This window comes from Camelus dromedarius, chromosome 5, assembly GCF_036321535.1.
Source record: "Camelus dromedarius isolate mCamDro1 chromosome 5, mCamDro1.pat, whole genome shotgun sequence".
Classification (NCBI taxonomy): Eukaryota; Metazoa; Chordata; class Mammalia; order Artiodactyla; family Camelidae; genus Camelus; species Camelus dromedarius.
The window spans coordinates 27144940-27169178 of NC_087440.1; the positions used below are offsets into that span (position 1 = coordinate 27144940).

Genomic DNA, 24239 nt, shown 5'->3' on the forward strand with positions numbered 1-24239 from the left:
TTAAAACTTCATTTCTATACAGTGAAATAGCAAAACAAAAAATCTGATTAAAAAATGGGCAGAGGAACGGAATAGACATTTTTCCAGAGAAGACATAAAAATGGCCAACAGGTACGTGAAGAGGTGCTCAACATCACTAATCATCAGGGAAATGCAAATCAAAACTACAGTGCGATATCATCCCACACCTGTGTTAGAATGGCTACCATCAAAAAGACAAGAGGTAACAAATGTTGGCAAGGATATGGAGGAAAGGGAACCCTCGTGCACTCTTGGTGGAAATGGGAATTTGTGTAGTCACTATGGAAAACAATATGGAGGTTCCTCAAAAAATTAAAAATAGAACTGCTATATGATCCAGCAATTCTACTTCTGGGTATATAACTGAAGGAAGCAAAACCACTGTCTTGAAGAAATATCTGCATTCTCATGTTCATAGCAGCATTATTTATAATAGCCAAGACATGGAAATAATCCATGTCCATTGATGGATGAGTGGATCAAGAAAAAAAATATATATATATTTATATATTTATGTATATACACACAATGGGATAGTATCAACCATAAAGAAGGAAATCTTGCCATTTGCAACAACATGGATGGACTTTGAAGGCACTATGCTAAGTGAAATAAATCAAAGAAAGACAAATACTGTATGGCCTCACTTATATGTGCAAACAAAAAGAAAACAAACCCATGGAAGCAGAAAACAGATTGGTGTTTGCCAAGGGTAGGGGGTTGGAGAAATGGGTAAAGGTGGTCAAAAGATACAAATTTCCATGATAAATACGTTTGGGGGATATAATGTACAATATGTCCATTACTTTCAAATATACAATAGTTAACTATATTGTTATATACAACTATAGTTAACAATACTGTACTGAATATGTGAAAGTTGCTAAGAGATCTTAAAAGTTCTCATCACAAGAAAAAATTTGTAACTATGTGAGGTGAGAGACATAAACTTATTATATATTATTTCCCAATATATACATATATCAAATTATGTTGTATACCTTAAACGAATTCAATATTTTGTGTCAATTGTAACTCAATAAAACTGAGGGAAAAAAATATCAAAATGTAGTTCTGTTCCCTTCAGGTTACTTTCAACACATTCTAGTTATGAGTTTTATTTCACCAACTCCATGATATCCAGGAGATAAATCCAAGTTTATTTAATTTATTGTCCACTAATGTGTGGAAATAAAGAATACTCAAATGAGAACAAAGGCTATTTATTGAAAGCTCTCTATGGCAAGGGACCCAGCCGCCTTCACTGGTGTTCGGCAGAGACTCAAAGGCAGGTAGGGGAGTAGAAAAGCTTCATAGTGCAAAGAGGAGAAGGCTTCAGGTGTGCTCTGATTGGAGGGGTTTGGCCTGGGGAAGCAGGGAGCAGGCTAACTAGTGGCAGGGCATCTTATGTGATTGGTTGGGGGAGCATATTTGACTTTCTCGGGCTGATCCTGCACTGGAAGCAGGGATAAAAAGTAGGGAAGCTGGCAGTCGTTGACCAAGTCCTGATGGTTCTGGGCTGATCGCTACAGGGGTTGAGGTTTGGTCTCCTGGATTGGTTGCTGCAGACCTCGTGGGTCAGACTCCTATTGTCATATATTTGGTCTTACTTTGCTGTTGGTGGTTCACACACTCCATCTCTCAAGTGTCAGCATTTTGGCTTAGTAGCTGAATCAGACCCAGGAATGGTTGGTAACTGGGTGGATTCACTGGGACACAGCATAGGACTGGGACAGCTCATGGAGCATCTCAGTGTGTGACAGCCAAGTTCTGCATAGCAGGCAGTGGGCAGTTACATGGGCACCAGAACAGTTGGGATTCCTCCAACTCTAAGAATCCCAGGACTCTGTGAGGCAGTTGTTGAGAAACGCAGTCATGAGCATGCAGCCTTTCAACTCCTGTGCGACCACGTAAGAATGGGCCTTGGCCCTGGAAACCTTCCTTAGGAAGATGAAGAGCCCTCACAGCTTGTGCTGGGCTAATTGCCTTGTGTGAGAGTATCTTTTCCTGTTGTAGGCTCAACCTGTACTCCTCCTGTTCTGCGTAAGCCCGTGTGTCATGTGACTCCCGGTCCGCCCCATCACGGTGTCCGTTGCTGGTGAGGAGGGAATCGGGTCCTTCTCTTGCAGCCCAGGAGGGATGCAGACCATCACCCTGCACCTATGAGAACAGGATTCAAAGGGAAGATTGCAACCCCCGTTTCTACAGTACTAGCTGGGACACAGTGTGCAGGTGCACGAAGGGAGGACTGAGAAGATGAAAAAGCAACCTTCTCCAGCGACTTATGCGGATAAAACAACGGCGCGAGATCAGGATAACAAGGTTCCCAGCCAGAACCCAGGCACTATTAATAGCACAAGGACAGGAGGTCCTGCTTGATGCTCAGCTCCTCTAAATTCCTCATGATTAGAAATTAAATGGGCCCCAAATCACTTTATGTGAAACTGCGGCTGCCTGCCAGGCAACCTCACAAGCCACGGAGTCTCCATTAGGCCCAGTGCCCACCTGCCTGCAGGAGATGGTTGGGACTGAATTGCGGGTGCTGGTCCTCCCAGCACGCACCCTCTCTCCTTGCCTCCTTTCCAGAGTCTTCCTGTGCCGTCAGAGCATCCGCCAGTTCCCCAGCTCCCTCAAACCGCTTATTCAAATGTCTCATCCCTCCGCCTCCCCTGGTTTCTTCCTGAGCTCTTCTGCCACCAGCCCATCAGAGGGGCATGTACCCCTCCGTGCACACTCCCCCACCACCCTCCTTTTTCCACTTGTCACCTTTTCTGCCCTTCTTGTTACAAACCTCCTTCTCTGAAGCCATAGCACCCTCTTCCTTCCTCTAAACCTGCCATTTCACTGTTTAAATCCTTTGATATCTTCTAATTTCTCTTAAGATAAAGACCAACGTCCTTAACAAGGCCACGTGAGGCCCTCAGTGAGCTGTCTCATTGAAGGTTTGAAGGAAATGGAAAGGGTGTGAACTAATACAGAGAATAAAATCGTGAACTGACTAGAGAAATATGACTGGACAGCTGTTGCTGTATGAGGTGAAATGTCCTGGTAAGTGTTCACCCACTGGGGTATAAGCCTGGAGAAGGTATGTGGCGGGTTCATCTAAGGCAGGAGCTTTTTATCAATCACATGTATATGAGTTTAATTCTTTATTATATTTGCATCCAAACCCAAGTAACCTTTTCTGGTGACTTCAGTTTACCCTTGTGCTTCTGATATGATCATTATTTTTGGTTAAAAACCAAGTTTCTGCTCAAGAAGCATGTCATTGGAATGAATTTCTCTCTCTCTCCTTTTAATTAAACTGTCAAATGCACTTAATAAACTATATCCCTGAACATCTCTGCTTCAGCCAGGCCACTTTCCTTAGTTTCCTTCGAAAATGTCTTGAACTTTCCCACCTCTATGATGTTGCTTTTTCTCTTGTTTGGGATGTCACTCCCTCTCCTGTCCTCCTGGTCAACTCTACTCAGACCCCAAGACCAAATACTACCTCCTCCAGGAAGCCTTCCCTGATCACTCCAGCCTGTAGTAGCCTCTTTCTCCATTCAACACTGTCTGGACAAAGTCCTTGGGGATTGTGTCTTACACTTTTTTTCAAATAAATATTAGGAGTTATGGTCTATCCATTGCAGAGTCCCAGCTATGGAGACGTAAGACAGTCAACAGTTGCCTGCAGAAGGGCACTTGATGAAAAGAATACACATTTTCCCCCTTCCCAAATCTTCTCTCCACTGCCAAGTTCCTCAGTCGTCTTCTGAGTATGCCTCCCCTGTGCCAGTTAACATTCTTCTCTCTTTGTTGTTCTAAAACTAGACATTGTGACAATACCAGCAGCATCACCACCACAACCAGCCAGCTCAAGCCAGCAAAAAGGATCAACTGACTTTGGTTCCAGTCTAAATCTTTGCTTTTAGATGATCAAATTGCATAAAACCTAATTAAAGCAAGAGTAATGCGTATCTGTAATACAATAGGCTTACCTTTACTGGGGTAAGGGGAAAAAATAAATACCTTGATAATCCCCAATGAGCCTCTAATTAGTTAAACAGAAAGGGATATAGTTTTGGGAACTGGGAGAAAGGAGCAGGGTAAACTTTCCCAGACCACTTCCTGGACACTCCAGGGTCCCCACGGCAGCCCCGCTGGGTAGTGGGGTGGCCTGACCCCGTGGGCATTTTTATTACATGTGCAGGGCTCTTTCTTGAAGAGAGGTTTGTTTTTTTTTTTTTTTTTTTTTTGCCTCCTGGTCTCTCACGAAATGCTCAGACTCTATCATATCACACACAGACGTGACCAGGTCTCTGGAAGAGCTTCTAATTATAAACACGTTGTTTATTTTCCTGGCCTTGTGTCATCTGATTTTCTTTTCATTTATATGAAATAGGAGACATCAGCTTTGAAAGACGTTCTGACACTTTAATGAAAAGAACTTTGGTTGTGAGGTGGTTGCTTTTTATTTCTGTTTCCACGTAGTCCCTAAATTGAGTATCTCAAATTCACTTTGGAGGTGAGATTCACATCCTACTTTCTACTAGAGAAAATCCATAAATTAGCACAGGAGAGGAATCTGGCTCTGATTCTGCAGGCAGGGCAGGGGGACAAGTCAGCATAGGTCTCTAATACACTCATGATTTTCCCCTCTTTGTTTGGCCAAGGTTAAATTTTTCCCCACGGTATTGACACACTGCTATATGTGAACACCCAGGCTACGTACCCCCTCCTTTCCTTCCCCCAACTTACATACCTTAATTTTTTTTAGTGTAACTCGACAGAATCTGGAGAAGATTTATCGTAGGATAAGAATTCCTTCTCAGTTCATTGCTCAGAAAATTTATCATCCTTTGGTTGTTTTTCAAGACTACCAAAAAGGTGAGTTGAAAGTAAGCAATAGCAAAGGCAACTAAATTTTTAAATAGCTTTTTCCACATCCAAATATCCTTAAGAGCCAAAATATGGAATAAAACTTTAAAAAAAAAAAACAGATTAAAATAAAGTTCTTAAAAACCATTTTATTTTTCTTAGCTTCACTCAATCAAAACTATAACACCTTAGTGTGTATAACTGAGTTGCTTTGCTGTACACATGAAACTAACATTGTAAATTGACTACACTTCAATAAAAAATAAGAATTAAAATATATTTTTTAAAAACTATAACTCATTAGTAGGCTGTGAGGGAAATAATACACAATGGTTCCTGGACTTCGGAAGCCTACATTTCAAAAAGAGAAAAAGGGTAAGCACAAAGAAGATAGTAAAGGCACCTGACTGAGGCGCGTGGGTTTATGACCTGCAATCTATATAGAACGAGAAACCTGTATCCATTAGAAGATGGAGTCGGCAGAGCAGGGCTGGCTAGGGGTGAGGCCACGGGAAGGAGTTATTCTTGTGCTGGGAATCAAGTTGGCTTGGCCCTGGGCTAGACAGATTTTTTAAAAGGGGTTGCTTGCAGAGATCAGAAGAAAAGGAGATGCATGCTCTGGCAGGAAAGATTAGGGATGATATTTACGCAGGTCTTTAACGTATTGCACTGATGTTTCAGCTTTGTGTATAGAGGTCTTAAATAGATTTAATTGGCTTTGATTCTAGGTATTGATGTTTTCTGATGCATATTTTAAATGCTATTTTTCCATTGGTTTATTGCTGGCATACAGAGTTGGTTTTTGTATATTGCCCCTTAATTCACTGACTTTGTTCCGTTCATTTACTGAATTAGTTTGACTCTAAATCCTTTTGTATTTTTTACACTCACAGTTATGACAGCTTTGTTTCTTCCTTTCCAGTTTTTATAACTTTTATTATATTTCTTGCCTTACTGCACTGCTTAGAAGCCCTGGTATAATATAGGACAGAAGTGATGCTAGCTGGCATCTTTGTCTACTTTACAATCTCAGGGAACAAGAGATAAAATATAATGTTTGCTGTAGCTTTGATGTAGATACTCTTTATTAGATTACGGGTTTTCTTCCTGTTCTTTGTTTACTAAGAGCTTTTATTATGAATGGATATTAACTTTTCTCAAATGTGTTTTCTGCATATATTGGATAAATCATATGATTATTCTCCTGTATCCTGTTAATGTGCTGAATGACACACATGATTTTTACATGTTAAACTAGCCTTGCTTTCTTTTGTTCTCTATGCTTTAGTCTGAATATATTCTATTGTCCTACCTTAAAGCTCATTAATCCTCTTTTCAACTGTGTCAATCTGCTTTTAAATTCATCCAAGTTATTATTTATTCTATTTTTTAGTTTTAGAATTTCATGTGATTCTTTCTTCATAAATTCCTATTCTTTGATGAATTTCTCTACTTTTCCATTTATTTTCTTGAACATATTAATCAGTTTTTAAATATATATCTAACATACATGTCAGATAACTTCAGTGTCTGGATCTCCTGATGGTTTCTTTCCGTTGCATGAGTTTGGGAGTCAGATTGCCTAGTGTTCAAATTCTAACTGAGTCCTAATAGCTGTGTGACTTTGGACAAGTAGCTTAACTTCTCTGAACCCTGGTTGGGGATTAAATTGTTACAATATATGTAATATGTCTATCAATGATGAAAACACTTTTTAAACATTAATTATTTGCAACAATCTTACTAGTAGATGCCACAATTTTTCTGGTCTGCCTGATGGGAAAATTTATGTCTAGAAAATTTCAGTAAATTCTTTAGGATCATGTAGTTAATAAGTGCAGAGGCAGTGGTGAGGCTCAGGTTTTTCTGAGCCTATAGATTTGCTCTTCCTCTAAACTGCTTCTCAGTATCCAGCGTCTCCAGCACCCACACTACCTGGTGGATATAGATGTTATCTCAGGAGACATTTGCCTAAGTCAGTGCCACAGAGAGTGTGTTCCTTCAGCACCAGCATCATACAGGAGTGTCTTAGAAATGCAAATTCTCATGCTCCACCTCAGACCTACTGAATCAGAAACTCTAGGGACGGGGTCCAGCAATCTGAGGTTTACCCAGCTCTCCAGGTGATTCTGATGGAAGTTAAAGTTTGAGATCTCCAAATGTCAGGTGCAACCAGACCAATTAAATTAAAATCTATGGAGGGAATCCCCAGCCATCAGCTCCCCGGGTGATTCTACGTGTGGCCAAGATTGAGAACAACTGGCCTAGATTTTTGTCTGCTTGATGGCCCTTCCTGCAAAACTGATGGTTCCCTTCCCCATCCCTCACACAGTCCTGCCTTTTCTAGGTGCCGACCTCTTTGACATTTCCCAGAGTCCCGGAGGGTATCTCACAGAGGCTCAGGGTAGAGTGTGGACTGTGCTCTCTGGCTGCTGCCATGCCTAGTCGACCCTGGCCAGCATTCGCCCAGCCTGTACCACCTACTCCCGGCTGCCAACACCCCAGGCCTCATAGACGCCTTCTCCTGGCGCTGCGTCTTAGGCTAAACATCCTTCACTGCTCAGCTGGGGATCCGGACCAGAGCAGGAACTGACTTCCCATCCTCTAAGTCCTGCTCTTTTACGGTGGGGCGGCTCTCTTTGTTTGCAAAATAGGCCTTTCAGTTCCAGGTGTTCACTCTCTCCGGGAGTAGCTCAGCTGGGATGTTGTAAATAGTTACCACGCTATTAATCAGAAGCATGACTCCTCTCCAGTCTCCAGGCCCTTTTGCTGAGGCTGCTCATTGTGCCAGATTCCACCCTAAGTAAGTATGAACTCTCCTTCTGGGGCTCCTCCATCATGCTGTGGTTTGCCTGCTGTCATCAGCTCCTGATTCATCGACGTGCCTGTGGACCTTGGAACCTCTTCGGCCTCAATGGCGCCTAACTCCACCTGCCAGATCCAAACTCGGCCAGCCAGCACCCTTTCTATAAATATAGGGAACGTGATATATTTAGTGCGACTGGTAATTAAATTTCATAACTATGGTAACCTGAACATGGGGACTCATGGGAACTAATTCATTCAGAATCAAACTGATTGGAAACTGAAAAAAAACAAAAACAAAAACTCGATTTTGAGGGTGCACCTTATAGTTTATTTTCAATACTTTTATATTTTGAGAGGATTGTAGATTCACAATTATAAAAAATAACCCAGAGATCTCATGTACCCTTCATCCAATTCCCCCCAGTGGTAATTTCTTGTGTATCTACAGAACCATATTATAGCTGGAAAATTGACACTGATACAGTCCATCAGCAGCATTCAGGTATCACCACTTCTACTTTTACAGGCACTCGTGTGTGTGTGTGTATTTAGTGCTATAATTCTATCACATGCGTAGATTCATATGGCCACCAAAACACAGCACAGTTCCATCGCAAGGATCCTTCATGCCACCTGGCTGACACCACCCTGGAGGGAGAACGGGAGCACTGCCTGCTTCTAACAGGCAGGAAACGTAAGATCAGCTCCCTGACCGGTCCCTCCAACACCACCAGGCAAGAGAATGGGAGTACCCCTGGCTGCCTCTGCAGGGGTAGGGTGGGAAGAAAGATCAGCTGCCCACTGCCCCACTGAAATGGGGGAGGGGTGCAATTTTCCCATTAGTATTTGGCTAGAATAGGGCAGGTATGGCCAAAAAGGCTTTCCATTGTGAGACCACTCTTTCGTTTGTTCCTTGGTTGGAGAATGAGACAGAGCTTACTTTATCTCTGTCTGTTGGCAGGTCCTGGATGGAGGCCACTATGGTTCCTGTCTGGGGTATACGGAAGACAATAAAGAGACCTGAAGAACTCATCACTCATCACTGTCCCAAAGCCCCTAGCAGTCCACCTTCATCTTTCCTCCTTGGAGTCTTCCTCTGTTTGCTTGTTGTATTAAGTCCCCAGTTGTAAGAGGGAGGACCTGGGAGGAACAGGATGCTCTATCCTGGCCAGAACCAGAAGTCTGATCTATGCTTGATTTTTAAGAGGAATAAACAGATAACAGGTATGCTGACACCAGCAATTAATTCATATAAGCAACTTTTCAGCATGTCATCATTTTAGTTTAGCTCAGTATTCTACATCTGTCATATATATTATGCCATAGTATGTGACAAGAACTCAAGTACAAAATGAGACTACTCTGTAAATAACTTCCGGAACATCACAGAAAATTAAATTATCTTCTCTGTAGTTCTGTGTGGGTGTACTTAGATGAGTTTAATTCTCCAAACAATGGTTGTTTTCCACATAACCAGAAACCCAAAACCTAACCAATTTGGCTAAAAGTTTTCTACATGGAAAACTTGGAGCAGAGTTAGATAATTGACCAACTATGAGGACAGTTTTAAAAATAGCACCACGGGAGGAAAAGATCCTAAGTAACACTCAGTCTTTCTTCAAGGAGATGGAGGTTATTATGTAGAAATCTCCACTGCTTAAGCAAGACGAAGGCACCGAGGGAATAAACCACATCTTGATTTCAAGGAAACCCCATTTAGCCACAAAACTGGATTCTTCCTCTTATTCGTATCTACATTCGCAAAATAAGCATCACTATTCTGATTCTGTTTGGCTTCTGATTTCTAAATCATGCTTTTGCCAATCAGAGAGTGAATTCATTTCAAATATTTTGCTAAGTGATTTGTAAAATGAGAGAACAAGGACACATCTGAGTTTCCACACAGGTGAAGGCAAGCCTGAATCTCCCAGAGTTCTTTGAAGCCTTTTGTTCAAAATCAGACACTGAGGACTGAATATCTTCTTGGTTGATGCTGAGAATTTAATGTGCAGAGAGACTAGGAGGGTGAAAGTTACTTTATTGGAAATGACACAAGCTCTGACAACCAGGTACTGTGTTTTCCTAGCGTGACACTTTTTTTTTTTTTTTTTTTGGTAAAAGGCATATTGGTGTGCATCAGTCTCAGGGTGGTGACATTATAAAATGTTATCTAGACCTTCTGCACCCGCAAATATCTGAGGAAACAAAGAGCATCCATTTATTCTCAGCAGTTGCCCAACATCAACGTCAAGGGTTTAAAAATACTGTCTACGTGCTTGTGACTGAATCAGACACTTTGGGAAGGTGCGTTTACTCTCTCCATAGTGACCTCCCTATGAAACAGAGGGAACAGAAGCAACTAAACTTAGAGCCACGACACAGTCTCTCAGATTCACACAAACATGTTCCAGGTGAGAAAGGGGGCAGGCGTAGCATTTCAGCTCTCAGACTGAGGCAGAATAAAGGCTAGTTTCCTGATCAAAGAAAAGTCTTACTACACAAAAGCAGAACAACATATTGGAGTTTGCTCTTTAGGCTGGGGTAGGGGAACTTCTGGAGCACTGGAGCTGTGCTAATAAACAAGGCTTTCTGCTTCTTGGGATCAGCATTGCCATTTCCATTACAATTTGGGGCCTACATCCCTGAGTTGGGCAAAATGAACACCATCACCTAAAATTTTCCATTGCCTGGTGTGGGAGCAAAGCCTCAGCCCCGTACCGGTATCTACGTGGGTTTCTGATTTATCATGGTCGGTTTTCTGTTCAGATAGATACTCTTGGGAAGGGTGTAGGGGATACTGGTCTCTCCCTGCATCACCATCTTCCCACCCCCTCTCCTCATTCTCACCCACCAACTTGGGCCAGTGGTTTAGCGATGTGCTCCTTGAGGGGACACAGAAGTGACCAATTGTGTCAGTCTATGGGCTCTGGACCAAGGATACAGAGAAAAGATGGCCATACCCACTGGTGGAGAGATGAGCACAGCACGCATCTTTTGTGATAGTTACAAATTTTGAGCTATAATATTAAACAGTAATTGTAGCCTCTCCCTGGAAAATAGAGTATTAAATAGAGTTTGCAAAAGGGTTAACTGAATGGAGGGCACCTTTCCTGTTCACCCATAAGCAGGATTACCAGTCCCTGCAGGTAATTGGTGATATAAAACTTTCCCTTGGGTCATATGCTCAAGATTGTTCTGATCATTTTTTCAAAGCCGCGTCATGGCTTAACTGTGGATTCTTTTCTCTTCTCTTTCTCAAAACCTGGCTTGTCTCTGAAATGCCATATGCACAGAGACCTTTTTATTTGTGAGAACCAGCATTTGCACTCAAGTATCAGCTCAAGGAGGCTTTTCTGTTGGTTTTATTCTGGAGGGACAATTTCTGTTTCCTGCCTCTGGTTAACACAGGTGATTGCCTTTAGGCAAAGCCTTTATTTTTGTTTTCTTGAATTCATGAAATTAAATTAGAGGCTATAAAGGTAAGAGGAGTTGGTTATTTGTAGTCCTAACCAAGAGGAGTTTGGAAATACTGATTATAAAATATCTTTTAAGTGTGTTCCCTGTAACAACTGCCTTCAGACTCCCCTACCTGAAGACAAAGCCTTCAGCAATATATTTACGTGGTTTAGTCTTACATGCGTGATAGAGTCCTGTTTTTAGACTGCAGTTCTGAAAGAGTTCAACAGCTGAGTTGGCAACTGAGACCCACCCTCTAAAATATATAAGTGAGACATGGACGCTGTAATCTCCAGGGCAGAGCCTGCTCCCAGTTTGGCGTTCTTTGGTTCCAGCTGTTGACTAGAGATAATTTGGATTATAATAGTAAAACCAAAAAATGCTTTTAATGCAAATTCCTTGTACTGCATGTCTGTCTTTGAGAAGCAAGTGGACATTCTTACAAACGACCAGAATAGGAGGTTATCTGTCTTTTCTCAGCCCAGCAGCTATGAGTAGATGTGGAAGCCAAGGTCTCAGGAATTTTATGTCACATTTAACTTTATTTTAGGGAGGTTAAAATATAGGGCTTTAAAAAATTCAACCAGACATGTCATTCTCTTTGTCCTTTTCTGTTCAGTGTTTCCTAGTTTACCACAATAAGCACTTATTATTTTTATAGTGAGGGAAAGGTTATTTTAGATTGCCAGCTATACTTACCATGATGTTAAGGGGAAAATTAAAATGATACAATCCCTTACAGGCAAAGGGTGTTTTCAGTAAGCGATACACGCTTGCACTGGGATGGGAGAACCCTTCAGGCATAAGCACGACATCTTGGACCCTTGGCTACTTGTCTAGTGATCGCCCCAATTTCAGTGTCAAATATCCTCTCCATTGTCCTCATAAGTTCACTTTATCTATCCATCCATCCTTTGTTTTACTCTCACAAAAGATGTGTGGCAGCTTACAAAGATAGATAGACAAATAAAATTTTTAATATTTTAAAATTTTTTCAAAATCTAAATTTAAAACCAGAAGAAAAAGAAAAATGAAAAAATAAGAAAGTAAGAGGCAAGTGTGTCAGACGGACCATAATGCTTTGTAACCATATTAACAATTGGGCCACAAGTGTAGTTTTCTAAGATTTTTTTCTTGGTGGCTAGTGACCACCACCAGAAAAACCTGGCTGGTCACTAGATTCAGGATCTAAAGGATCAAAACAAACCAGTCACTTGGTAAAAGTCCTGTTGGTGGTGGTGCTAAAGCCAGAGGCTGATGAAGAAGACCGTATCCTATAATGAACACACACGACAACATCCTTGCAGTAGAGACTGTGACTTACTTCTTCCCCAGCCCCTCTATATAAGCAGGTGGCATCATATCTAAGAGCAGTTCTGTAAAAAATGGATTCTGCAGCCTGCAGTCAGTCCAGCTGCATCTAGAAGCTGACCGAGTATACATATTAAGCCTCAGGATAGCGTATGGCCCCCAATACGTACTTAAGAAATGTTAGCAAGTAGCGTTGCCGCTCCTACTGTTGTGATTCAGATGCGTGCCTACTTCTTGGTGGGGAGGAGGTGGGTCCCACACGTGCAGCGGCCAGAACGTGGCCAGCAGGAGCATCTCTGCGCTCACAGCTCTCACCTCCCACGCCAGCCCCCTAACACTTGAGCAAGCGTAGAACGCTGCCGGGCTCAGGTCAGGCAATGCCACCTTCGGGCTCTCCAGGAAAGACAGGCTTGCTCCAGGTAACACTTGAAAAGCCAAAACTCCATAAACAGTTCCTGCCAGGGTGGGGAGCGAGGCAAATCTGAGCTGAGAGGAATACCTTCCATCCAGGAACCTGTGAGCTTCAGCACTTCATTCTTGAAGGACAGGCTCCTTTTAAGGAATTAAAAAGGCTACTACAAATCCTATATACAAAATAGATTAAAAAAAAAACCCAAATTTCTGTATAACACAGGGAACTATATTCAATATCTTGCAGTAACCTATAATGAAAACGAATTTGAAAATGAATATATGTATATATGTACATGACTGGGACATTATGCTGTACCCCAGAAATGAACATATCATAACTGACTGTACTTCAGATAAAAGAAAAAAAAAAAACCCTAGTGATTTCCCGGACTTACACCAGGATAGAAGAGAGCGAAGATTTGGCTTGTCCATCATTAGGCCCAGGTGACTCCAAGATCCAGAAGGACCTCCCTTCTAGACTCTGCTCCCCTTCCCTCCCTTGCCCTCCTTGTCTTGCCCTCCTTTTCTAAATCTCATTAAATGGTTCATCACAGTTGGTTCTATCGTGTCAGAAGGCAGTGACTGCCAGAATCAGCAGAGAACAGAATCCCCTTTGGAGTTGTAATACCCTCCCCCTGGGTTAATCTCTTAGTGGTTGCATATAAAACATGGGCCAGCATGTAAAACATGGGCCAGCGTGTAGCGGAGATGAGGCATGGCTGGGTATTGAATTCTGAGTGCCAGGATGTGTGGGGGCCGGCATCCCTCACAGTCACGTCACTTTCTTCTTTTAATGAAAACTGAAACCCGGCTCCTGCCGAAGGGCAGTGGGAGTGAACAAATGTGTAGGAAAAGAAAATAGAAATGTTTAGGAAGCCTGGCTCCCGAAGCCCGAGCCTCCCCTCCCTCCTAGCCCGTGGAATGCAGGAGGGGCCGCAGAGGAGCTGGGGAGGGCTCCTGGGGAGGAATTAAGTGTGGCTCGGTCTGTTTCTGGGTTCTCTGTAAATACGGCGACACCTCGGAATGGAAGAACAGCTGAGATAAGTGACTGCTAATCCCCCAGCGCCGGGAGGAGGCCGGCCGCTCTCTTCCAGATCCCAGCAGATGGTGGATGAAACAGGCTTCCCTCGAGGCAAGGGCAGCGGGAACTGTCCCACCTTCTGTTCCTTCAGCTAGCCCGGCACGTCTCCCTCGTGGCCTGTCCCTGCCCAGAGGGGACTCACTGGCCCTCAAGAGCCCTGGGGACACGCCCTGGCTTTGGCCTTTGCCATCCCGCTGGGATGCTCAAGGTCAGCCCAGCTGGACTGGGGCCAGCGCAGGCAGCCTGGGCAGCCTTCAGCAAAGCTCAGCAGGCCTGGGGAAGAACAGCCGGGCAGCGCCGCCAAGTTTCTCCCTCTGTGAATCACCTGGGGAGGAGGGGTTGTGATGCTTAAAATCTAGTTCACTCTTCCAGGGTGAAACCTGGGAATGTGAATTTCTATCAGGCAGCCCAGATAACTTGGTCGCATCTAGAAACAGCCATCCAAGTAGACTGGAAGGCATTTGGGGTGGTGGTTAGGATTGGGGTGTAGTCAGGTGCCTGGATTTGAAGTCTCGCTTTTTCATGTGCTCAGCCACATGACCTCGGGCAAAGCAGGCACCATGGTTCCCTACCTCATCGGGTACAAACTCAGACTGCAGGGCACAGCCATTCCAGGGTTTGGAAATCCATTTAGTCACAATTTGCATACAGAAATGTAACTGGGAGATGGGCTGCACAACAATGTGAATGTACTTAACCCTACTGAACTGTACCATTTTAAAGGGCTAAGATGGTAAATTTTATGTTATGTATATTTTACCCCAATTTTTAAAAAAGGGAATTATCTAGAAAGCACCACAGAAAACTCATTTTCATATACTTAAGTAGATGTGACAGAACTCAATCTTAATTTTCAAATTAAATGGATCCCTGAAAAATTGTGTCAAATGAAAAACAGCCATTAACCCTTATTTTCCCATTGACTTATGACTAGGGTTTTGAGTTTTAAAATGGGAGCAGTATTACAATGAACAAATATTGAACCATCACAGAGCTTTAAGGAAAAAAAGTGTTCTTCTAAGCATAAATATAATGTGTAAGAAAACATATGTTGTAAGGGGAAAAAAGTGAAATGTTTTTATACATTTGAAGGGTGAAGATTATTTCACGAAACTAGTCTCAGGACTCCCTTGACCTACCTCCCCTCACCCCACCCCAGCCGCCCACTCCCGCTCCAGGGCAGATGACTAGGTGGATGGGCTGGAATTGGCCTCCTGAGGCCTGGAAGTATTTGCAAACGATCAGGGAATAACCAAGGTTTTTGGTGATATGCTAGACTCTCCAGGAATTCTTTTTACTTATACAACAGTGAATGTGGGAATCTGCCATCACCCACTCCCAGGGAGAAACTCTTTCACACAAATGCTTGTGAACTTCTGTCCTACTCTACTCTAAAAATACTTCCGCAGGAAGGCTTTCTGAACCCTCTTTTGAATCCCTCTTTGCATGTACCCCAACTGTCTTGTACTTTTCTATAACTGCTCTGCAGTAGGAGTCCTGCTCTGTTTTATTGATCACTGTATCTCCCAGTGACTAGCTCAATTCTTGTCCGAGAAATATTTGCTGAATCAATAAATGAATGAAATTGCCCCAAATCTTCAAAAGTGAGGTCCACGGCCACTCCGAAACTACCATTGTTACTGCACTGCAACAGTTATGGTTGCCGTTGTATCTTCCACGTGGCTTAGATCGGTTGTCTCTATTACAATAGCTAATAAGCGATGCCTGAAAAGAGTTACTGTGTCCTTTTTCAGAGGGCAAAATGGGGGCTTAGGAAAGTGAAGTGACTTGGCCAAGAGCACATAATTGGTGGTAAGTGACAGAGGCAGGATTCAGAGGGCTGTCTGCCTGTCACACCAGTCCCATTTGTCCTTTGTCCTGGTTCTTCTGCATCTGCCTGAGCCAAAGCAGCTCTGCTCTTTGCATCCTATAAAGGGCATTTTCATTGAAAAAGGCCTACCATGCAGCAGAGTGAAATCCCAGCTGGCGTGACCCTCACCTGGCTCCATCACCCAGCTGTCCCCACACTTTCTTCTCCAGACCAACCCAAACATGGTCGGGGAGCTGAAGGGGGAGGGCCCAGCATTCCCCAGTCTGGACAAGTATCTAATCAGCAGGCCTCCTTAGCATATCAATCCAAGACCACTCCAGAGATGGATGCCTGTGCCCAGTTTTCTATTTTTAACTGGTGTGAACGGGAGGGAAAACACAGGCATTAAAAATCAAAGTGCCAGTCAAGAACTGAGACTACAGGGCACCCCAGGGCAAGCCAGTGATCTATGTCCTTCTTATGTCTCTCTGTTCCTTTCTCCTCTCCTTGATTCATGCCATCTTTTCATCCCCTTCTCCAAAGTCCCAAGATCCTTCAAAATGTTTCCACAAAGAAGCTGATATCATTCATACCAGTGCTTCTCACACTTCACTGTACATCTGAGTCACCTGAGCATCTTGCTGCAACGCAGATTCTGATTCAATAGCTCTGGGGTGGGGACCTGAGATTCTGCATTTCTAACTCATTCCTGGTTATGACGATTTTGTGTGCCCATGTGGTATCTTCATCACTGTTGAGGTGGCTGTTATCTTCTTGACAAGAACATATCTCTTTCAGTCTTGTCTCCCCCTGGAATAGAGGCCTTTGCCTGCAGTTTATGGATGTTCACCTGTCCAACAGCAAGTGGACAAGCAGCGTTTGGCATTTATTCCTTCATTCATTTGACATCAAGGGATCCTCTTCTGGCCTAAAGATAAGAGTCCGAGTTTGAGCAAAGCCCTCGAAGCATGGAGGAGAGCCACCTGATGTCTGGGCAGGGGTAAACCTGCCCTCTCCTCCAGCAAGACTTGGCCGGCTCTCACAGTAGCTCTTTCTAGTCTCTTCCCGGACCAGCCCCTGGCCCGTGCATAGATTGGGGACCACGATGGCCTTGGTTCGTCTCGGCTCTCTGCCCTAGAGGAGCACAGCCCCAGCTCTCTAAGTTAAGTCATGCAGGTTTGTGGGGACTAGGCCAGGAGGGTGCCCTGTCCCAGGCGCCCCTTTTCTGGCCACCCAAACGTGCTGCTGTGGCGCCCTTTGGGCCCAGAAGGCCTGCCAGGGCTCTGCTCCTCCAGTTCCCAGTCCTGGAAGATGAGAAGCTGCTGTCACTCCCCTGCTGCCCTGGCCCAGCTGTCGGGACCCCTCAGCAGAGGGCAGGGCGCCAAGGCTTCCCACTTGCGTGTGGCTTATTGTCTCTGAGGCTGGCGGGGCTGCGGGAGAACCAGCCCACAGCACACCCAGGGAGCACCCCCACCCAGGAAGGCGGAGGGGTGGGCTGGCGTCGCTCAGTCTTCCCCTGCCCCCTACCCTTCACCGCCTGCCCCTCCCTAGCTCCCTATTTGGCCATCCCCCTGGTTGCCCCCTCCCCTTCCTTACATGGTCTGGGGGCCCCCTGGCTGATCCTCTCCCCTGCCCTCGGCTCCATGAATGGCCTCGGCGCTCCTCAGTGGTGCAAAGGCAACCAAATAAGGCAAGGTGGCCGACCGGGCCCCCCACCCCTGCCCCCGGCCGCTCCAACTGACCCCGTCCATCACCGCGCTATAAAGCCGCGCGCCCCGCGCCGGGCACCAGCGCCTGCCGCCGCCCGCCCGAGCCGAGCCCCACCCGCCGACGGTGAGTCAGCGCCGCCCGCGCCGCGCCCGCCCGCCCTCCCCGCCTCGCCGCCCGGCTCGCCGGGAGCCCAGCCCGCCCGAGCCCGTGCCCCGCGCTCCCGCCGCTCCGCCACTTTCTTTTTTTTTTTTTTTTTTCTTCAAAGACCAAACTTGTCATCTGGTTCTCTTCTTCTGTCCTGGGTCTCGGTCCTCACGGGAGAGGAGCGCGTGGAAGGCGAGCCCTGGGCCCTAACGGGGTGTTTGCGGCTCCCGCCGTCCTGAGCTTTTCCCTCCACCTGGGGCACGAGCACGGATGGGGATGCGGGTGGGGCCGACGCGGGTTCCCAGTCTGTGAAAAGGCGAAAGTGCAAATGGCTGGGGGAGACCTGCTCAGGGGTGGCCGTCCCTTCTTGCACTGGGGCAGGGGATGAGCCTCCTGGCCTGAGAGCCTGGGTGGTTCCACGCGCCTTCTCCGCAGCTTCCGCCCACCCTTCCCGTTCTGCCCCGAGGCGAAAGGCGATGGAAGGCAGCCCCCACCTCCACCGCCGACGCCCCTGCCCTCAGACCCCCCCCCTGCTCTGTCCCCTCCTCCCGGGGCGCGGACAAGGCCAGCTCCACAGGCACTGAACGTGGGCCGCCTCGCTCTCCTCCACCCGCAGACCCCGCCGAAGCTGTGCCGAGATGTGCGACGACGAGGAGACCACCGCCCTGGTGTGCGACAACGGCTCCGGGCTGGTGAAGGCCGGCTTCGCGGGCGATGACGCGCCCCGCGCCGTCTTCCCTTCCATCGTGGGCCGCCCGCGCCACCAGGTAAACTGCGCGCCGCTCCCCTGAAGCAGCCCCCAGCCCCACTCCACAGCCCTTCCTGCCACCTCTTCAGCCCAGCAATCTAGGAAATTTCTCACCTCACCTTCCTGTGTCACGAACTCTTTAGGCCAAATAGGAAAAGATGGATTAGCTTCAAATCCAAGCCAAGACAAGCAATACTCCCAGCTTCCAACATACCAGGACGTGTGCGTCCCCTCCACCCCAGTCCACTTCAGGGTCTCAGCTCACCGAGGGTCCGATTCCCCCATGTGAAGAAGCAGCAGCTTCTTTCACTCCTGACCCGCCTTTTTAGTCCTCAGTGTCTTCTCTTCTGCCTCCCTTTTCTGTCCTGTTCAAAACTCATAATAATACAACTTAGCCCAACCAACCGGGAGCCAGGCCACATTGCTCCCTCTTGTTCACAGCCAGATTACAGGGCTCCCAAAAGATGTAATCCATCTGCTTCCTGGCTGTTGCATTTTTAGAAGCCAGGCGTGACAGAGGCAGTAAGTGTCATGGTGATAGTGACATGCCACCTTGTTTATTAAAAGAAATGCCACGCTTTCTGGCTCTATGGCTTTGCCACAATGCCGGACAGGCTGCCAGGGAGGAGGGCGGTACTCCTCAGTGCTGGTGAACGATGGCTCCTCCAGGACCGCCCTGGGCAGGCTGGACTTCACCGACAGAGTGTATCAGTCCATCTTTTTATGTTCGCTTGATGAATGTCAAAATCTTTTCTTAGGAGAAATACAGTGTGTCATTAATTCAGTCATTCCACAATGTGGTCATTTATATTCCAGTTGACATGGGTGATGAGCTTAATAATTTAGTGAAAGGATTATGGTATTTTAAAAATGGGGTGAGAAAAAAATGAGATGAGGCTCTGCTTCTTCAGTGAAATAGCTTCATCCTCCACCTAGTTATATTCTAAACAGTAGAATTATACCTCTTAGGGGTGGGGTGAGGAGAAGATAAAAGATCGATTTTAAAGGATGTTTCTAGATTGGGGTAAAATCCTGTTGTTTATTATTTCTGGTATTCATAAGATGTCCCTTGACTTGGGCAGTTAGAATAAATTAATAAGGCATCGATTGTATTCCTGACATGGTGGAAGCTTGATTTTCTCATCTCTTTCTTCTCACAGGGAGTCATGGTGGGCATGGGTCAGAAGGATTCCTATGTAGGTGATGAGGCCCAGAGCAAGCGAGGTATCCTGACTCTCAAATACCCCATCGAGCACGGCATCATCACCAACTGGGACGACATGGAGAAGATCTGGCACCACACCTTCTACAACGAACTCCGTGTGGCCCCGGAGGAGCACCCCACTCTGCTCACTGAGGCCCCGCTGAACCCCAAGGCCAACCGTGAGAAGATGACCCAGATCATGTTTGAGACCTTCAACGTCCCCGCCATGTATGTGGCCATCCAGGCAGTGCTGTCCCTGTACGCTTCCGGCCGTACCACAGGTATCTTTGGATTGTGAGATAGTCCCTGATTAATTACATTCCCAAGTCACTGACCTTGGCTGTAAATCAGTCTCCCCAGTGAAAAAGGGAATGATCCCTTTCCTCACACTCCCTGGGAAGATGTCTGTTCTAAGAGAGGTGACAGTAGTACCCTGAGGTTGGTTTCAGAGCACACTTATTTCTAAGAGCTGAAAGAACATGGACTTGGAGACTTCCATTGCCTAAAGTATGCAGTGTCACACATCCAGACTCTGCACAACGTATCAGCCTGGGTTGTAGCAGTCACGGGGATGTGTTCACACCATCACAGCCCCTGGGCAAACATTTCCAAAGAGAACCCACATTCCCTACAGGGTCTGAGTCAAAAAAGAAAGAAACATCTGTAAGTTAGATAGGAGGAAAGAAAAACATGCCTGGATGCTTGCATAATTTGCTAGTGGCTGGTAAGAGGGATGGTCACTTGAAAGTGTCGAGGGGAATTTTTCTAGTGCAATATTTAAAAGGATGAGCTGTTGCTGGCTTCAGATTTAGCATTCATTATGCTCATTTCTATTCCTCATGTGAAAGGGATCTAATTTTATCTGGATCCTTGCCCAGTGCTGGTATCTCTTAGCCAAGATTGGAAGCAGGCTTTGGCATGGCTAAAGCAGTGGTCCTCAGGGCTTCACCTTGTTCTCATCTGTTTCCTCTGACAGGCATTGTTCTGGACTCTGGGGATGGTGTGACCCACAATGTCCCCATCTATGAGGGCTACGCTTTGCCCCATGCCATCATGCGTCTGGATCTAGCTGGTCGGGATCTCACTGACTACCTCATGAAGATCCTCACTGAGCGTGGCTACTCCTTTGTCACCACCGGTGAGTGTGTGTGTATCTCATCTGCCACAGCACGTGTCTGGTTTTCTTCCTCCACTAGAGAACCCACCTACTTCCCCGCGGTCCACTTCACTCTTCAGAGCTTAACTGTGACACCCTTTATTTCTGCAGCTGAACGTGAAATTGTTCGCGACATTAAAGAGAAGCTGTGCTATGTCGCTCTGGATTTTGAGAATGAGATGGCTACTGCTGCCTCTTCCTCCTCCCTGGAGAAGAGCTATGAACTGCCTGATGGCCAAGTCATCACTATTGGCAATGAGCGCTTCCGCTGCCCCGAGACGCTCTTCCAGCCCTCCTTCATTGGTGAGTGGTAGGGTCTGGTGCAGAAGCACAGCTTTTCCCTAGAAATCTTGGGCTCTTCCAGAGTAAAATCTATTATAATCAACAATGATTAAGGGGAACAGAAGTCATAGCTTACACTCTCACACAGTCAGCCTCAGATCCTGATGATTCATTAGAGGATTGGCCATCACTGCTCTGTAGCAATAATATGATAGAGGATGACATACTGGCTTCATCTCAAAATAAGGAACGAGACAGAGTAGGAACTGAATAACCCATATCTGCAAGGAAGGGATGATGACTCAAGACTGGTGACTTAATCCAATAAGTTCCATCACCAAGTAGCTGGACTTTACTTTCAGATTGCTCATTATTAAGTGCAATGACAGTCCTACTCCTAGTAATAACTGGACACTTGTACATTACCAAACATCTTTCCTAAGGCGTGATTTCCAAAAGGAAGCTTCTCAGGATCTTATTTTAGTCCATAAATAAGAATTGCATTTATCTGAGGTAAATATGTGCCTTGTCCTTTTCTAATACATCTCCATGCATCTGATGGGTACAGCAAGTGTTCTCTTCAAACAGGTGCTAAACACAGTTGTTCGTTTCTTGGCAGTGTGTTGTGGATTTACTGTCAGCACTTTGAAGACATCTGTTCCACAAAACCCTGCAATGTATTGTAGAGGAACATATGTTTCAGAGACAAATGATGACAGTTTACCAACACAGAGGAGTCCTGTTCCCTTCCCTCCACCCTGGTCCCCTGGTCTGAATGCACTGTGATTCAGTTTTTAACTTGTTCCTAGGTATGGAATCTGCTGGCATCCATGAAACAACTTACAACAGCATCATGAAATGTGACATTGATATCCGCAAGGACCTGTATGCCAACAATGTCTTATCTGGAGGTACCACCATGTACCCTGGTATTGCTGATCGCATGCAAAAGGAAATCACTGCCCTGGCTCCCAGCACCATGAAGATTAAGGTAAGGAACTTCTGTGGGTGGGGGAGCCAAGGCAGGTCTCAGTATTCCAAACAGAATTCCTAACTCCTTTCCCCTCACATTTAGCCTCCTGTCTCCCGTAGACTTTACCCTTTGGCTTTTCTAGCACTTTTTTCTAGAATTTTGTCTGATTTTTCTAGCACTTTTCCCAAGATAGGAGACTTGAAAATACTTTCAAGCCGTGGATAAAAATAAATCTTTGAAGAAAAAAAAGAAACACATCTTTGAACACATTTTAACAGTCCCCAACTTTCAGGCTAGCCTCCACCATGCAAGTCATTTATTACCACATTATACAGAGAAGTGGGTCAATTCTATTTTGTCGAGACTTTGACAGTGAAAATGATGAAATGGAGAAAAGCGCATCAAACTTGACTCCACCATATTCATTTGTGGTACGAAGTATCACATTACAGTGAATTGATCACGAATTTATTTTCCTATGAATCTTTCCAACTTGTTGCTTACTGTGTTGCTTGGAACTTCAGAGTTCACTGGAGGTGTTTGTTTTCACTCTGCAGATTATTGCTCCCCCAGAGCGTAAGTACTCTGTCTGGATTGGGGGCTCCATCCTGGCCTCCCTGTCCACCTTCCAGCAGATGTGGATCAGCAAGCAAGAGTATGACGAGGCAGGCCCATCCATCGTCCACCGCAAATGCTTCTAAGACGCCTTCTCTCTTAGTCTGCCCTACATTCAGGATGACAGTATTATGCTTCTTGGAGTCTTCCGAACCACCTTCCCTCATCTCTCATCAATCATTGTACAGTTTGTTTACACACGTGCAATTTATTTGTGCTTCTAATATTTATTGCTTTATAAATAAACCAGACCAGGACTTGCAACCTACAAAAGAAAGCCTCTCATTTCTTTTGGGGGTTTGGGGTAGGAGTGGGGTGGGGCCAGTATTTGCTCACTCAATCCATGAGCTCATGTATGGGCCGCCTTGACACCGTGAGCATGGTAATATCACAGACAACAAAGTTCATCAGATGAATTAGTGTGACTTATAGCTGGGAGTTCCAACATTAAATTTTGATTTTACTCTTTGGGACAGAATCATGAACAGATCTCATATCTGGAGAGCAGATTAGGTTTAGCTCTCCATAAGCAAGAAATGGAACCAGAGAAAACAAGGCTCTAAGATTAGTGTCTGCGAGCAACACTGAAATTGTTGTTTTAGCACACATTCCAGTTGTTTTTATAACTTTGCAGAAACCACACAGATATTGATAATGAGAAAATGAGAGCTTGTTTTAAATAAACTAGTTTAAATTCTCAATTCTGGGTCTCATTGGTTGTCTTCCTGGGGACTGTGCATGTTACCAGTGGAATAGTGAGGCCAGCTGACTGATGAGCCCAGCTGTGTCCCATTCCAAATACTCCCTAAACAAATTAAGACCGTTGTGCAGGTTCAGAACAAATGTGAGGAAAACTGGCGCCAGAGACCTCCGCCTAATCAGTGACTAACTTGTGGGACAGAGGTCTTCAGTCTCTTCGGTCCTTTGAAATCTTGGGATCTTGGATTGAGTGGAGTGCAGGCTATGAGGTCCTGAGGGGTCAAGGGGACCAGAAAGCCACAATATGCCCTTTGCTGCATGCTGGGCTTTTTGTAAAGTATCCTGGGGCTAGTGCTGCATCCAAAAGGATGTGTTGTGCTCTGTCCTTGAGAGGTTCACATACACTACTCCTAAACCCCCAGTGTATATGGTCTGGGAGGCTTCAAGGAGACGGACATGATTCTGGGTCTTGAAGAATGGCTCAGAATTAGACAGGACAGAAGAGGAGGGAGGGAATCTCAGCAGAAGGAAGCCGGGCAGAAGCTAGTACACAAAGCCCAGGACCGGCTGGTGGGAACTGATGAGTTTCAGGAAATCAGTTTGGAAAGGTAGCTTTCAATCTGCAGAAATTTAAATTTTTTTGCTTTCAAATTAATTGTTCATGAACTGTTAGAGCATTTGAAGGGACTTCATTAAACTTTTATCTATCGATGAGGGAATCAAGACAGAGACATGAAGCAACTGACACAGGGTTACACAGCTTGTTTGTGGACTATCCAAGACAGGAACCCAGATTTTTTGACAGCTAATCTAATGGTGCTTTTAAAACAATCTTTTCTAACTTAGTCAAAGTCTGTCAAGAGTACCCCCATTCTATCACACACTTTTTTGAGAGCCTGGGTTCAAACCTGGGAATACTTTAAGCTCATCAGACACCCTTAAAA

At 45.3% G+C, this 24239-nt stretch overlaps 2 protein-coding genes and 1 long non-coding RNA gene across 4 annotated transcripts in view; all 3 read left to right on the forward strand.

The window, feature by feature from the left end:
• Positions 1-3144, forward strand: part of AQR (aquarius intron-binding spliceosomal factor) — a 103884-nt gene extending 100740 nt beyond the window's left edge. The window contains exon 36 of the mRNA XM_064485764.1: positions 2038-3144. The gene's annotated coding sequence lies outside the window, so the exon portion shown is untranslated. The remainder of the gene's footprint in view (positions 1-2037) is intronic.
• A 1278-nt stretch (positions 3145-4422) lies between these two features.
• Positions 4423-9065, forward strand: LOC116153475 (uncharacterized). The gene is made up of 3 exons (XR_004137232.2): positions 4423-4893; positions 7638-8386; positions 8654-9065. It is a non-coding gene; the product is annotated as an uncharacterized LOC116153475 (long non-coding RNA).
• Positions 9066-17378: 8313 nt separating this feature from the next.
• On the forward strand, positions 17379-22869 carry ACTC1 (actin alpha cardiac muscle 1). Of its 2 annotated transcripts, XM_031453348.2 has the most exons (8): positions 17566-17597; positions 17740-17810; positions 18235-18385; positions 19527-19851; positions 20547-20708; positions 20838-21029; positions 21818-21999; positions 22539-22869. In XM_031453348.2, the coding sequence occupies exons 3-8, from the start codon at positions 18257-18259 to the stop codon at positions 22680-22682; spliced, it is 1134 nt and encodes a 377-aa protein (XP_031309208.1). In that variant the 5' UTR covers positions 17566-17597; positions 17740-17810; positions 18235-18256; the 3' UTR covers positions 22683-22869. The 2 variants fall into 2 exon arrangements, with proteins under 2 accessions (XP_031309207.1, XP_031309208.1); XM_031453347.2 differs by lacking the exon at positions 17740-17810 and having other exon boundaries at positions 17379-17597.
• The last annotated feature ends 1370 nt before the right edge of the window (positions 22870-24239 follow it).

What these genes read in the sequence shown, in the direction of transcription:
- ACTC1 (XM_031453347.2), top strand. Translation starts at nt 18,257, where the DNA reads ATGTGCGACGACGAGGAGACCACCGCCCTGGTGTGCGACAACGGCTCC. An exon ending in CGCTTCCGGCCGTACCACAG is followed by an intron (nt 19,852 to 20,546) that starts GTATCTTTGGAT and finishes TTCCTCTGACAG; the next exon opens with GCATTGTTCTGGACTCTGGG. An exon ending in CCAGCACCATGAAGATTAAG is followed by an intron (nt 22,000 to 22,538) that starts GTAAGGAACTTC and finishes TTCACTCTGCAG; the next exon opens with ATTATTGCTCCCCCAGAGCG.